General features: G+C 44.4%; 1 protein-coding gene across 4 annotated transcripts in view; it reads left to right on the forward strand.

The window, feature by feature from the left end:
• Positions 1–15,282, forward strand: part of Sh2d4b (SH2 domain containing 4B) — a 59,584-nt gene that overhangs the window by 15,372 nt on the left and 28,930 nt on the right. For 2 of the 4 annotated variants that reach the window (XM_050140609.1, XM_050140612.1), the window contains exons 2-4: positions 3,378–3,541; positions 4,916–5,063; positions 15,007–15,154. In XM_050140609.1, coding sequence (XP_049996566.1) covers positions 3,378–3,541; positions 4,916–5,063; positions 15,007–15,154 — 460 coding nt within the window. The remainder of the gene's footprint in view (positions 1–3,377; positions 3,542–4,915; positions 5,064–15,006; positions 15,155–15,282) is intronic. The other 2 variants (XM_050140610.1, XM_050140611.1) reach the window with 1 other exon arrangement.

Here is a 15,282-nt window from a genome sequence, read left to right on the forward strand (position 1 = left end):
AGGCGGAGGTGGGGAAGAAACAGAAATCTTTAATAAATTAAAAAAAATAAATAAATTAAAAAAGAAACTGTATTAATTAAATCACTGCTTGGCCCATTAGCTTTAGCTTCTTTTTGGCTAACTCTAAAATTAATTTAATCCATTTCTATGAATCTGTATATTGCCAAGTGGCTGTGGCTTACTGGCTAAAGTTCCCGAGTCTGTCTCTGGTTGGCGGCTACATGGTGTCTGTCTGACTCTGCCCTTCTTCCTCCCAGCATTCAGCCGAGCATTCCCTGCCTTCCTAAGTTCTGCCCTATCAACAAGCCAAGGCAGTTTCTTTATTCATTTACCAATAAAAGCAACACATAGAAAGAAGGACCTCCCACACCAGATAACCACTTTACATCCACATATGTGTGAGTTCATATGATATTTGCATTTTTGTGCCTGGCTTTTTTCACTTTACACAGTCTTCCCTCCTCCTAGGTTCACTTATATGGTTGAAAATGATATGAATTCCTACTTTTCGAGGCTCAAATAGTATATTCTACTGTAATATGGTATTAAATTTTCATTATTCATTCCTTAATTATTAAAATTGTTTTCATGTGTTCATGACTCTTGGTGGACACAGATTGACCCCATGTCAGTTGTGCACAGTGCCATAATGAATATGCTTGTGCAGACATCTTTGTCATAACAACTTAATTTCTTTTGGCTATATACATATATGTGTGTGTGTGTGTGTGTGTGTGTGTGTGTGTGTACATGTTGACACCTTTAGTCCTGGTTTTCAGAGAAATTTCTGTACTGTTTTTTACAATGGCTGCATTAACTCACATTCTTACACCAGGATACAAATGTCCCTTTCTCTCTATGCTCTCCCAAGCTTTTATTAAAAAAAAAAAAAAGTTCTGGGCGCTGGTGGCACATGCCTTTAATATCAGCACTTGGGAAACAGAGGCAGGCAGATCTCAGTGTGTTCAAGGTCAGCCTGGTTTACAGAGCAAGTCTGAGAACAGTCAGAACTACACAGAAAAACCCTGTCTTGAAAAATAAACAACAACAAAACCAAATAAATAAAATGCTTTATGTGTGGGGGTGTTTTGCCTGCATGTGTATCTGCGCCCACATGCATTCTGTGTCCACTAGGGCAGAATAGGGTGCTAGATCCCCTGGAACTAGAGTTCCAGATAGTCATGAGCTGCCATCTGGGTGCTGGGAATGGAACTAAGGTCCTCTACAGGAGTAACAAGTAATGGCTGAGCATCTCTCCAGCCCAGTGGTTCTCAATTTTCCTAATGCTCCGACCCTTTAACACAGTTCCTCATGTTGTAGTGACCCCAACCATGAAATTATTTGTTACTACTTCATAACTGTAAATTTGCTACTGTTATGAATCATAATGTAAATATGGGGCATGTAGGTTATTGATATGCAACCCCTGAGAAAGGGTTGCTTGGCCTTCTCAAAGGGGTCTCGACCCACAGGTTGAGAACACTGCTCTAGCTCCTTCTGCCAAGCATTTTAGCTTTATATATTTGCTGCTCACTCTTCCAACAAGCGTGGAGTGATATCCCACCGTGCTTTGACTTGAGCTTCTCTGATGATTAATGAGGCCGAATGTTTTCTCTCACAGCTGGCCATTTGTACGGATTCTTTGGAGAGGTGTCTCTTCAAGCCCTGTGCCCATTTTAAAACAGAATCATTTGTTTTATTGATTTTTGTGTTGCGTGAGTTCCGTATGTATTTGGATGCTAGCTCTTAATGAGGTGTATGTTTGCAAGAATCCTTTCTCTCCCCATAGTTTGCCTTTTCACTCTGATCATTGTTCTATCAAGTATGCATTCAGAAGAAAGGCAGACAATGGAGCCTGGAGAGCAGTGGCTCAGTGATTGTAGCCCTAATGATAATTCTGCTGTCTTATAAATATTGGTTTTTTTATAAAACAATTTTGTACAATTATGTAATGAGTTTGTCACTATTTAAAATAAGTAAATATTTAAAATTTTCTCCCTTGACCTTGAGTAAAGAAAGGAGAGAGAGAGGCTGGGGGCCTTGTTGCAGAGAGCCCTGTAATGCAAGGAAGTTTTGGCCAGGAGTCAGATGCCTCAGTCATGAGCCTGGCCTGTCAGTCAGAGACTGGGGCAGCCTCTGGGAAATAACTGTGAGCAAACACCAGGTCCTGGAGGCTGGCGGTTTCATTTAGTGGCATCTGCTGTAGTGGAGTTAGAGAGCCCATGAGCACAGCCACACTGTGCTTTGTGTCCCGGGGCATCTCATTCCCGGAGACAGCTAACTGAGCTCTGTCAGGCAAAACTCTTCAGAATTTAATCTTTTGTGTCTCTCTCTCTCTCTCTCTCTCTCTCTCTCTCTCTCTCTCTCTCTCTCTCTCTCTCTCTCTCTTTCTGTGTGTGTGAGAGAAACACACACATTGCCCAGTTACTCTAGAATTCATAATCCTTTTGCCTCAATCTGCAGAGTACGAAGATCACAGACATTCACCACCACGGCCAGTACATCTCTTACAACTTGAAACCCAAATTTCTCTTTTCTCTCCATTCTCTTTCACTTCTCCCTGCAAAACACTTGATTCCTTCTTGAATTCTAGGTGTTTTTTTTTCTCTTAACACCATATCGAATGCATCCAATACACACCACTATTGCTTCATCCCCCCCCCAACTCAGAAAACAGGGTCTGCCTTTTAAGCCCTAATGAGTCTGCGGCATTTTTACCAGCAGTTTGTTCCTGTATGCATGGATCTCCAGCTCTTTGGCCTGCTAGATATCACTCACCACCCGGATGCAGGGTTTCTATTGCTGTGGCAACCCTGTCACTGAGGAACCTCTCTGATCTCGTCAAGACATCAGTGGAACCTGCCTTTATTGGCAGACCAAGGGCTCTCGGTGGCCGCATCCAGCAAAGGTTCATTTCTTCCTCAAATTACAGCATGATGTATATCACAGGGACACGAGGCTCCAGGCTGCTTCATCTTGCAATGCTGCCATTTCTGATTCCTTCTTTCTAGTCATTGGCTAGGCAAACGAGGGCAGAGGAGACTTGCTGACACCTGATTGCCTCAGCCTGGGAGCAGCACAAGTCGTTTCTTACCGAGCATCACACTAGCCCTGGATATTTTTGCCAATGTGGACCTCATTAGAGCTCATCTCTGACGCTAGCCTCCGGTGCTGGCTTGGCTGTTATGTTCCTCCTTAGAGGGGATGGTGTAAGGGAATGCCTTGAATCTGCACCAGAATCTGGACTCAAGCCACACTGCTGGTCTGTCAAGTTGCGTGATGGCTATGATAATGTGTGCGATGCTCTGGTCCAGCCTGTTCCGTAACTGGAAACAATGTGTTTCTTCTTTTCTCTCTCTTCTTCCTTCCACTGTGAGGCAGCAAGCAACAAGCACATCCAGTGGCTGTTGGGAGCAGATGGTGAGGTCTGGGTGTGGGTCATGGGTGAAGGCCCTGGCGACAAGCCCTATGAAGAGATCTCTGAGGAGCTGATTGCAGAGAGAGCACGCCTGCAAGCACAGAGAGAGGCTGAGGAGCTCTGGTGAGAGGCGCTGTCTGGGAGGGGACTGGGTAAGGGCATGAGCCTAGAGCCCTGGGTAGATCTAAGCTGTGGGTGGAAAACTGAGGTGCTCTCAGTTGTGCTGAGCTCTGTCAAGATCAACTAACTAAGGCACCAGAGACTCCCCTCAGTAAACCTTCTGAGTTCAAGTGTTAGACCCACCAGATAGCTAATCTGGAACCTCAGTTTTCTTCCGTTGATGATATGACCTAAAGACCTAACACCTCTTCCTGTAGCCTGAAGTTTGGATTTACCTGGATGGTATGGACTGCATGTTGTGTGTGTGTGTGGTACTTGCTCATGTGCTCATGTGCCTGTGTTTGTGTGTGCTTGTATGTGTAAAAGCCAGAGATGTGTAAATGTCAGATGTCTCCTTCTGTCACTCTCCATGCTATTTTTTGAGGCAGGGTCTCTCAGGGAACCGTAGCTCACCAATGTAGCCAGACTGGGTGGCCAGTGAATTTTAGGGATTTCCTGTTTCTGTCACCCCAGTGTTGGGATTATATTGCATCCAGATTTATATGAGAGCTCTAGGGATCTGAATTCATTTCTTGTGCTCACATGGTAAGTATTTTACCAATTGAAGCATCTCTACAGCCCCAGCCACTGTGGGAACTTCTCACAGGGATGGTCTACCAATTGTGCTTCATGTGGCTCTCTGTTGTTCCTCTGCATATTATTTATGTGTTCACCATAGGACAGCTGAGCCCTCAGGAAAGTTTGGAGTCAGACTGTCTTCATCAACAACTTTTAACATTTCCCCCCCTTGCCAAACTTGGAAATCCATGAGTTGGTCTCTTTAGTGTCTTCCACCATCAAGTCAGAATGATGATGTGTTAGATGTGAAGTTGTAACAATGTAAACAAGACAAAGACTATACTGAATTAAAGAACACCCACCATCCAAGCTAACCATGAAGAATATTTAAGAGATAAAAAAAATATTTATTTGTACCTTGATAGATCCCATCAGTTCAAATCCTGAGGCTGTTGAAGATTCTCATGTGGTAGTCTATTACTACACAGGAATTCAACTTATTTACATTTTTGATAGACATCTGAATTGATTTTCATTTTTTTTCCTGAAACTTCTCTGCTGGCTACTATATAAGCTTTGGCCACTTGAGTGATAAATGGGATTTTCATGTCTTGTTTCTTACCTTCCAGAATGGTACTATTGATTTACCTTCCTGTCCCTATCTCTCCCTTCCTTTGTTATCTTGAGTTATGTTAATCTTTGTGTTTGCTGTTCTGTGTACTAAGGCAAGGTTGCTCATTGCTTTGACTTGAAGTTGCATTGTGATATGGTCTTCTAGTTTTTCACTCAAGCTCACCCATGCTGCTGATCTCTTGGAAGGAAACAGAAGGAAGCAGAGATCACCCAGAAGTTCCGGGATGCCTTGGCCAATGAGAAAGCCCGGATCCTGGCAGAGAGGTGGAAAGTGGAGATGGAAGATCGCAAGGCTGCCAAAGTCCTGGAGGAACGTATACACGAGGAATTCAAGGTGGGACAATGCATTGGGCACTTGTGAGGGGCACCTGCTCTAGCCTCCAAGTTTGGTGTGGCCACTGTTCGGTTTGAATCTCTTCTTGGCCATAGATCTTAGGTGTGTTATAAGACAGAAATCTGGCATGCTTGAGAAAGAAGGAAGTTGACACACCTTGGCCCATCTTCTTGTTGTATAGATGAGGGAAACGAGGGCCAGACAACAAAATTGTCAAGGCCACACATGATGGTGTTTGTGTACAGATTCAGGAAAAGACTATTGGCCTTCTTCATCCCAAACAGAGTGTTTTGTAAAATGAGGCCCCAGGAACTGTGCTGTGGACCAGATAGTGTGATGGTTGGACTGTCCAGTCACATGGTGTTATTAACTAGGTCTAGAGCATTTTGGAATTGGTAAATGGGTTTCCCTGCTCTCTGGTAGTATGATGATTGGCTTTAATTGTCAGCTTGACACAATGCAGGCTTACCTCAGAAATGAGTCCTTCATGACGAACTGCCTGGATGAGTTGGCTCTCATGGACCTGTCTCTGGAAGATTATCTTGATTACATTAATTGATATTGAAGACTTATAGCCTACAAAAGGGAACACTATGCCCTGGGTTTGGACCCTGAAGTAGAAAAGAGAAGGCGAGCTGAGTCTAAGCGTAGAGGCATCTACTTTCCCTGCTCGTGACCAGCTGCTTGAGTTCCCACTACCATGACTTCTCTCTGTGATGAACTGTAACCTACAACTGGGAACTGAAATCACCCCTCTCCCCCTGAGTTGCTGTTGTCACAGTGTTTTATCACAGCAACAACAGGTAGGAAGTTTAAATCACCTGAAAGCAATTTTTTCCATTATAGGTACAAAGCATTTATTTAGTGGAAAACCCACACACACACACAAATACACAAATAAGCAGAACACAAAACAAAACAATCATATTCAATCCCTACACTGTACTGTTTTGTAAGTTGCATTGTTGAAATCAAACACAGCTGGACTTTAGTCAAGGCAAGAAAATAGAGTTTGGGGATGGGAGTAGAGCATGTATAGGAATATGGGTTTCGTATTCAACATTTGCCAAAAACAAAAACAAAGGACAAAACAAAAAAGTGTTTTTGGTTTTTTTTTGGTGACTCTTGACAGTGGGGGAGAGAGCTGCGATTCCTCAGCAGTGGCTGAGGTGATGTGTGGGAAAGAGCACTCAGCGACAGGGCAGGGGAGAGCCTGTTTTCAGCAGAAGTAGAGGGGTGAAGAAGCTAAAAGCGGGTCAGCCTCTAATTAGATGCTGTTCCCTCAGCCAAGCAGTTGGTGAAGTGGTCATCTGTCCTCCATCAGAAGCTGGGGGAAGGAGGCCCCTCCTTGATTACAGTGCCAAGGAACAGCCCTCCGGGCATCCAGACACATGCTTCTGAGTTGAAAGAGATGTCTGCCCAACATCCTTGTAGGGAGCGCTGTTAAGAACAGGCAGCCTCGTTAGGTGCAGGCTAGGCCACATTGCACATTTTTCTGCCATTATTGAGCTTTCTGAGGGAGTCAATTTAATGGGCCTGGATTCATCCCAGGGACATGGTCTTATGAGCCGGAAGCTAAACTGGAGTTTGGGCCTGTCTCCCTTTGCGCAGCTTTGGAAGGAGTTAGCCTTTGAGTTTCACTTGTCAGCATCTCCCCATTTTAAAACCTCTTCCTTCCTCCCTAGCAGCTGCAGAGTGGGGATGTTGAGATATGTTCCAGATGCCTCTGACTGTACTCTCCCTCATATCTACAATAAAAACCTTCTCTTTATTTATACGTTGGAGTGGTCCTGCCCTCACTTTGTACATTAGGTGCCAGCCCCTCCCCTCACTTTAAACAATATTCGACCCAAGATTGGAGAGAGGTTTATGGAGTTCAGGTTTTCATATGATTTAGCTTTAAGCTGACTGAGGAAGAAAGTATTTCTTTTTCCGTGTCTCTAACAGTGGTCATGATAGGCTCCGTTTGTCTCTTTTTTCATACCCAGGGTTGAGTCTAGACACTTGGAGTGAGCTGAGGTAGAGCTGGGTCTTGGGCTCACTGCACAGAGAGATCACAGAGGGGTCATGTTTCTGGTAGAGATTCTCTGGTTGATGGTCGCCTTGAAAGCCTCGGTGATGGAAGGGAGACATTGTGGGGTGCTCTGCCAGGGCTCACAGTGGTATCAGTGAGGCCACCTGGCCAGGCCTTCAGGTCACTGAAGGACTCAAAAAGGTATCTGGTGTTATTTTCAAAGAAGGTTCTAGTTCTGATGTGTGTGTCTTCGTTTTCAACTTTAACTTGCTAAACATGCCTGTTTGAACTTTAGTAGAAGTAGGCACCTTGATATAGCACGGCTTTGCTTTGAGAAGCCTCAGACATGGGAGACTGTAGGAGAGGCACTGTTTAAGGCAGTGCCCTACCAGGACCTTCAAAATGGGACTCTTGGTGGCTTGTTCTAGTGGTTTGCCCAAGTCTGTCCTGAGACCGGGTCTGGATTCTTAAAGGGCTGGTTGGCATCCCACCCCTTCTTAAGAAGACTCTGGCCTTTAGCCAGACTGCTATTGTCTCCCTCAGCCACATTTCCTCAGCTGACAATGGGAAGAAGCTTGGAGCATTCTCAAGATTTCCAACACCGTTTGGGGTGCTTGTCTCTCTTCTCGTTCTTGTCCTCCAGGAGTTCATAGCCGGGGCACTCGGCACCATGGAACATTTCATATTTACATTCTGGGCTCCTCTGTTGGGCCCAGCTCCTTTTCCTCAGTGATCTCAGGCTGGCCCAACAGTTCTGATGGTTGCCATAACAATGAGAATATTTTAGTGATTTTTGCTGTGAGAGTTGAGCCATTTTAGTGAGTCCTTGAGGCGCAAGATGCAATCCTGTGGATTTGTGGTGGCAAACTGTTTTCTTTTGTTGTCTCGGTCTTTGTGAAGAGGTATGCCTTTGTCACAGTGAGTGGCCAGTCATTTTCCTTTAAGAAGGGAGGTTGCCGTAGACCACTGGCTCCCTGCTACAGTAGCACTCTCAAGAGGCGAGGTAGCTGAACAATGACACTGTTGTTTAATGTTCTGCCTCCTGTCACCCACAGCTGGCTTGTGTAGGAATTTCACACTGTAATGCCTAGTCACATTGTAATGTGGGAAAATCAGCACACCAGTCCTGACCCTTTGATCCTTCTCTAGAGGGCAGTCTCCTCAATTGCCCCTACCCCCTTCATCTACACTGAAGTCTTGAAACTTCCAGGATTTCAGGACATAATTGTATTTGAAGGCAAGGACCTTATAAAGGTAATTTTAGCTAAAGTGCAATCTTTAGTGTTGGTTAGGCCTGAATACAATATCACTGGTATCCTTCTAAGAAGAATAAATTGGACACAGGGTAAAGCAGCATTGACCACCTGCAGGCTGAGGAGACTCCTCAGGATGAATCAACCCTGCTGATGTGTTAGGACTGGCCACCTGTAGAACTACGAGGAAGCATGTGCTTGTTCAAGCCATATAGGCAGTGATACTTTATAACGGTGATACTTCATACAGTTTGGATCTTAGACTCCTGGCTCTGACAGGAGTCATCTGTCTGCCTGGAAGGCACTATGGGTGGGTGAAGTAACTGATGTGCCTGTGGGCAAGTTGCTTTGGCTGGTATCTTGTGGCCTCAGTGACACAGTGACTATTGTCAGAATTCAGGGAGCCCAGGGCGAGGAAAAGGAAATGTGCTAGGTAAAATATGAAGGGTTGTGCCAACATGAGGAGGGATACCCATTCTGCTAAGATTGTGGTGCATAGTAAGCTGTTTTGACTAAAGTTGGAAACATGGCTTCCAGTTCCTATCAGTCAGGAACTGCCTTAGGATTTCCCATGGCAAAGCCGTCCTTCCCCTGTCTATCTCTGAGGGATCTTAGTCAAAAAGCTAAGGAACCACTCTGTGTTGTCTACTGTAACCCCACATTTCTCTCATCTTGGATGTTCTGATGGTCATCTTTACTTCCTCCCTGTGGTGCCTAGATAACTGTCCCTCTGTTCCATGAGGGCTGCTCTTTTCACATTCTCCAGGCACTTCCAATTATCATGCCCAGCTGGCTTTAGCTTTCTTACCTTTGTAATGCCTTAATAGGCTTCATCTCAGCTCACTACTCTCTTTGCCTTACATGCTCCTTCTTTCTGGTTGTTCACAGGTATCCTTCCTTCTAGCTTATTATCCTAACCTTGGCTTTCTTTATTAGTCTTGTTTTCTGATTCCAACTCTTTCTTTTGAGTTGTAAGTGATAGTGTGCAATGATCTGTCCTGTCCCTTTAAGAGACAAGCCATCCCCCCCCCCCCCAAGGCAGGCTGATCTTCAGCTTCCAGCCTGAGTCCTTTCCTTTTCCATCTCCCTCTCAAAGAGACAGCTTCTGTCTTTCCCTACTTCTCCCCTACCCCCTCACACTCTCTGCTCTTCTTCCCTTTCCCCTCCATAACCCACTAAATAAATATCCAACCTCACTCTGCATGGCATGCCTATCCATGTCTCTGTCTCTCGTCCACCATGTGGCTCCCTGCCTGGGACCAACCACCTTTGGAGACCTGTGGGATGGTCTTGTGGCATGCCCATCTGTCTGTTCTGCTTGTAACTTGGGAGTCAGACCACATGCCATCCCCTATGACAATTCTACTGGTCACATAGCTATGGTAGTCTCCCAAACATGCTCATACACACTAGTCATTCTTTTGTGAAATTAATTGAACTTTAATTTACTTGTTTGGTTTTCTCACCACCATAAGGTAAACTCTGAGTGAGCAGGGACCCTGTTTCTCATACTGCATCCACAGGAGGCCTGTGAGTCTCACAGATGCTCAGTAATTTTAATAAAATCAGTTAGCTTCTTTAGCTTATGTTTCTAATTCTTAAAGAATGGATCTCTTGATGATTTTAGAAGTACAAATTGATCATTGGAGAAAAGAACTTAATCAAAACCATTTCAGAAGCAACAGCAAAACATCAGTAATTTTTTGTTTTGTTTTGTTGTTTCATTTTTCAAGACAGGGTGTCTCTGTGTAGCCCTGGCTATCCTGAAACTTGCTCTGTACATCAGGCTGGCCTCAGAACTCAGAACCCAGAGATCCACCTGCCTCTGTTTAGCAAGGCATGAGTCATCACTACCGATTGTCATTTTGTGTGTATGAGTATTTTATCTGCATGTATATTTGTGTACCATGTGCTTGTAGTGCCCATGAAATCCAGAAGAGGGCATTGGGTTCCTCAGAGTTAGAGTTAAAGACTATTGTGAGCTTCCATGGAAGTGCTGGGAGTTGAACCCTAGTCCTCTGGAAGAACAGCCAGTTCTCTTAGCTCTTAAGTCATTTGTCCAGCCCCCCCCATCCTTTTTTTTAAAATAAAGGATTAAGAATTACAGTTATATTACCTTTTCCTTTTTTAAGTCATTAATATAGTTCCTAAACCTAGAAAAATTTGCATAACATATGAACAGAAAAAAATGAGAGAGGAGAGGAAGTATGAGAAAATCTCAAGACAGAGGCAAGACATTCAAGAATCCAGTGGAGGGAGGTGTAGGAAGGGTAAGGCAGTGAGCTGGCTCAGTCTGGAACCACAGAGGCCCAGGATTTGGAGGCACCAAATACTGCAGGAATGGTACTAAAGATGTGAGGTTGTCTGCAGGTTCTTCTTGTGGAGCAGCTGAACCTGTCTACCATCATTTCATTTGCTTTGTCCTTATGATATTGAATCTATTCCTCCTTTTGACCAGAAGGAAGTGGGAAGTAAAAAAGGAAAGGCCTGAGCTGCCAGGCAGAATGGAGAGAGATGTGTGGGAAGGAAAGATATAAGTCAAGGTCTGAACCTGGAGCAGTGGGAAGATAGCTAGGGCTGCCTCCTGGGTGTACAGGGAAGGCGAACAATCGTTTTGTCTCTATTAATAATTATAGCCACCTAAAACCAGCCTTTTATCTCTGTCTCAGCAACTAAATCTCTTGTGAGCTAGTGAAAAAAATACTATATTGGTCAGTAGTGTCTGTGTCTGTTATCAGAGTACTACCTTCTTGGAACCAGAGCTAAGCCACTGGGCTATAGGCTAATCTGACTCCATGGAAATGAGTTCTGGAGTTACTGGGACATCTGGTTAACCTCCTTGTCACTAATGGGCTATGTAAGAAGCAGAGTGAACTTGTTTGTATCCTTCCACAGAACCACAATTTATTGGATAACAATTAATTCTAAAGTTACATCAATTTTGTTCACTTTAATTCACCAACTACTACTATTACCAGAATTCTTAAGATCAGAGCCTGGGGTCTGGCAGCTCTACCAAGTTGAACTTGGCCACTCATCCTCAATAGGCTAATTAAACAGACAGCTAATAGTAATAAATAAAGACAGGAGATCTGTCTGATGTAGCCACACTGGTAAGAGGAACAAAGAGAAGAAGGAGAACTAGGGAGAAAGAGAGGGGCATGCTTGGGGCCAGAAGCCAGCCAGCTAGCCAAACAGGAGAAGCAGGAAAGTAGGACATATAGAAAGAAAAGCAAAAATTCCTGAAGCAAAAACATAGATAAAGAGAAACAGATTAAAATAAGAGCTAAGCTAAGGCCGAGCATTTATAACATATAGTAAGTCTCCGTGTCATGATCTAGGAGTTGGTTGGTGGTCCAAAAGAAAAAGTCTGGTGCACTTCCCTCAGTGCGACAGTCAGTTGACTTTCTGTTGCTTGCAAGATGGAGCACTCTCAGTGCCCAGCACCACCTCTGCTGGCATGTGGCCACGCTCCCCGCCATGCTGATAAAGGACTGAACCTCTGAACTATAAGCTGCCACTCCAAGTGTTTTCTCTATAATATAGAGTTGCCGTGGTCATGGTGTCTCTTCCAGCTATAGCAACTCTAACTAAGACAGTGATCTTATCCTACCACCTAGACTTGGGCTATAGTAACTCATGTCAAAACTGCTTTCTTTTTGGGGGGTGGTGGTGAGAGGGCTTAGCAGGTGTGTCTACTTAGTCTGAGGAACTGAATCCCATCCCTGGGATCCACCTTGTGGAAGAAGAGAATCATCTCCCACTAATAGTTTTCTGACCTCTACCTAAATGCCATGCCATGCATGTGCCTCCCATACAAGCATGCATACAAATTAAACTTTAAAGATATAATAAAAAAACTCATGTGTGGAATATTATTTTAAGGTGCTACATTTGTTTATGCTGTGGAACATGTGTTTAATGGTGCAACAATGTGTTGTACTCTTTTATCTTGTATTTGTTGAACTCCGTGAAGCTATGTTACTTTGCCTATCTACTAAAACACCTCATAGGTCTAAAAAAGAGCTGAACAGCCAATAGACAAGCAGGAGAAAGGGTAGGTAGGGATGGCAGGTGGAGAGAATAAATAGGAGAGATCTGGGAAGAGAAGATCAAGGGAGCAAGAAAAGGAGGAGAGGAGGACATTAGGGGCCAGCTACACAGCCAGCTACAGAGTAAGAAGTAAAGAAAAGTATATAGAATAAATATATACCTTTATGTAGTATATAGAAAGATTAAAGCCCAGAGGCAAAAGGTAGACAAGATATTTTTTAAAAAATGCTGGCTAGAAACAAGCCAAGCTAAGGCCAGGCATTCATAAGTAAGAATAAGCCTCAGTGTGATTTATTTGGGATCTGGGTGGTGGGGCCCCAAAAGAGTAAAAAGAACAAAAAGCAAAGATTAAAGAAACAACCACCAATGCCCTTGCTTTAGAAAATGCAGTATTTCAAGGCTAGCACAGCCCGAAAGCTGCTGTTCTACACAGTCGAGGACACAGCCTGTGTCCACACTCATAGAACACAGAGAGAAACAGAGAACATGAGAAACAAATTAAAAGGGACCAGAGCTCATGCAGGGCCTTGTCTGGCCTTGGAAGAAAGGGCTGCCCCTCTCCTTTCTGCAGGGAAGGGAACTGGAGGAAGAAATTGACAAATAAAGCACTTCAGACCATGACTTCGCATAAAGCATGAGGCTCAGGTCGGGGGATTTAAGGTCAATTCTGCCTGCAGCCTGCTCACTGTTGACTCCTGGTCAGATACTATTCAGGGAGAATAGAAGATTCTGGATAATCCTACAGAAAGGAGCCCCAAAACCTTCCACCTGATTGTTCTTCAAAGAAATGGCTGGTTCCTTATGTAACAGTTACAGAGTAAAGCTCGTCTCTCAGTGAGGTTGGCTATATACTCAACTTCCCATTCAAGTCTGACTTTCTTCTTCACTGTGAACAGACAGGGAAAGACTATCTGAAGAAAGCCTTCCTTTTCTAGAAGTGGCAGGCACCAAGTCAAATAAATGCAACAGAACACAAAAGAAATAGAACTCAGCCAGAGCAGGGAGAAAGACAAAGGCCTCCATCTTCAGAGAGCTAGGCTCTCACACTTCTGAAACAAATACAGCATGCAGCCACATGAAGGAGGCGGTTAGCAAACAAGAATGAGGGCTTAAAAAAGTCACACATGCCACAACAGAAAGGAAACAGCTCACACCTGGCGAAGCAGTTGGAAGAGAGAGTCAGAGACTTCCACAAGGAGGCAGACCAAGAAAAGACAAGATGTGGAAACTAAGAGAGAAAAGATGAAGTTTTTAGGAGGCTGACTCAGGCTGACAGGAGTCTCATAGCAAGAGAAGTGAGGGAACTCATCCAGGCAGAGGGGAAGTACTGTACTGGATAGATACGGGCCTCTAGCCTGCAGAAAACCCACAGCCCATCATTGAAAATGCTGTAGAATTGACGATCAGACACGACAAAACAAGATAGTATAAGACAAAGCATCACTGAGGCCAGTCTGGTCTATAAAAGTGAGTTTCAGAACAGCTAAGACTGTTGTTATACAGAGACCCCCCCCCCCAACAAAAAAAAAGGCAAAATCCCTCATATAGAGGCTGGACAAGGCAACTCAATAAGAGAAAGAGTCCCAAGAACATCCCAAAGAGTCAGATAAACCTGCTCCCAATGTTAGGAGTGCCACAGAAACACCATGCTAACAGCTTTATCATATACACAGAGGATCCGGTACAGACCTATGCAGGCCCCATGCTTGCCACTTCTGTCTCTGTGAGCCGATATAAGCCCTGCTTAATTGATTCAGTGGGCCATGTTTTGCTTCTTTCTGAAGGAAATGGAGGGGGAGCAGAGGAGGGGAAACTGTAGTTGGGCTATATTGTAGGAGAGAAGAATCTATTTTCAATAAAAAAAAAAAGGAGAAAGAAAAGAAAATTTTTTTAAAATGCCCATGGTAAGGAAACTCTGCAGATATCCAGGGAGAAAACAAGTACCCCATGCAGCAGATGAAGAAGCGCCAGCAATGCTGGAAGACAAGGTAGCAATGTGCTCAGCTAAATTAGTAGCTGAGTGAGAGGCTGGCATAGCAATATTTTCAGGTAAACGCTCAGAAAGTGGCTCAGTGTATCCTGAGATATGTGACTGCAGAAGGAAGGCAGCAACCCGTGAAACAGGGCTCTGTCTCAGAGAAGGTTCAGAGGCAGGTCCTGGAGCATGGGTGGAGAGGTATCTAGGAAGCAGCCCGCATTGCCCATAGGAGAAAGAAAAAATGACCTCCAGGGGAAGGGTGTCTTTCTGAAAAAGAAGTAATACCGTGTTTATGAGAACTCATATGTGGGTTAATCTAGAGAAAGCTTACTGTACTTGATAGGAGTTTGAGAAATTTCAATATTCTTCTTTAAGATAAAGCAATTATTAAGCCAGGAAAAAAAATGAGGCTCTAGGTTCAATCCCAAGTATTGCAAAACAGCAAATAAAATTTATAAAATAAAATCTTGCCAATCCATTTGGTTCTTACCAAGTGTGACAATCACATTTCAGTTGTGTAGGGACCAGGAGTAGAATGGTGGCTGCTGGCCATTCTCCTCCTGACAGCTCAGCTTGACTAGCTACAGAATCCCCCAGGCAGTTAGTTACCCATTCCAATGCCATTCCATCTCAATAATTTTGCAGAGGAAAGAGGAAGAAGAGAGGAGGCGAGGAGAAGAACAGATTCGCCTCCAGGAGGAGCAGCGAGCCAAAGAACTCTACTGGACACTGAAGCAGGCCCAGCTGCACTGCCAAGCCAGTGAGAAGGAGGAGCGCGAGTGGGAAGAGCAGCGTGAGTTGAGCTGTGTCCCAGGCCTGGGCCTGCCCCACTTTTCCCACCCAGCTCTCCCCCCTGTGCTTGTGCCTCACCATCCCCAGCCCCCTCTCCCACCACCCAAGGCTTTACCCATGTGCATGGCC

Source organism: Alexandromys fortis, unplaced genomic scaffold (genome assembly GCF_014885135.2).
Source record: "Alexandromys fortis isolate MF-2015 unplaced genomic scaffold, M_Fortis_MF-2015_v1.1 scaffold_46, whole genome shotgun sequence".
In the NCBI taxonomy this organism is placed as follows: Eukaryota; Metazoa; Chordata; class Mammalia; order Rodentia; family Cricetidae; genus Alexandromys; species Alexandromys fortis.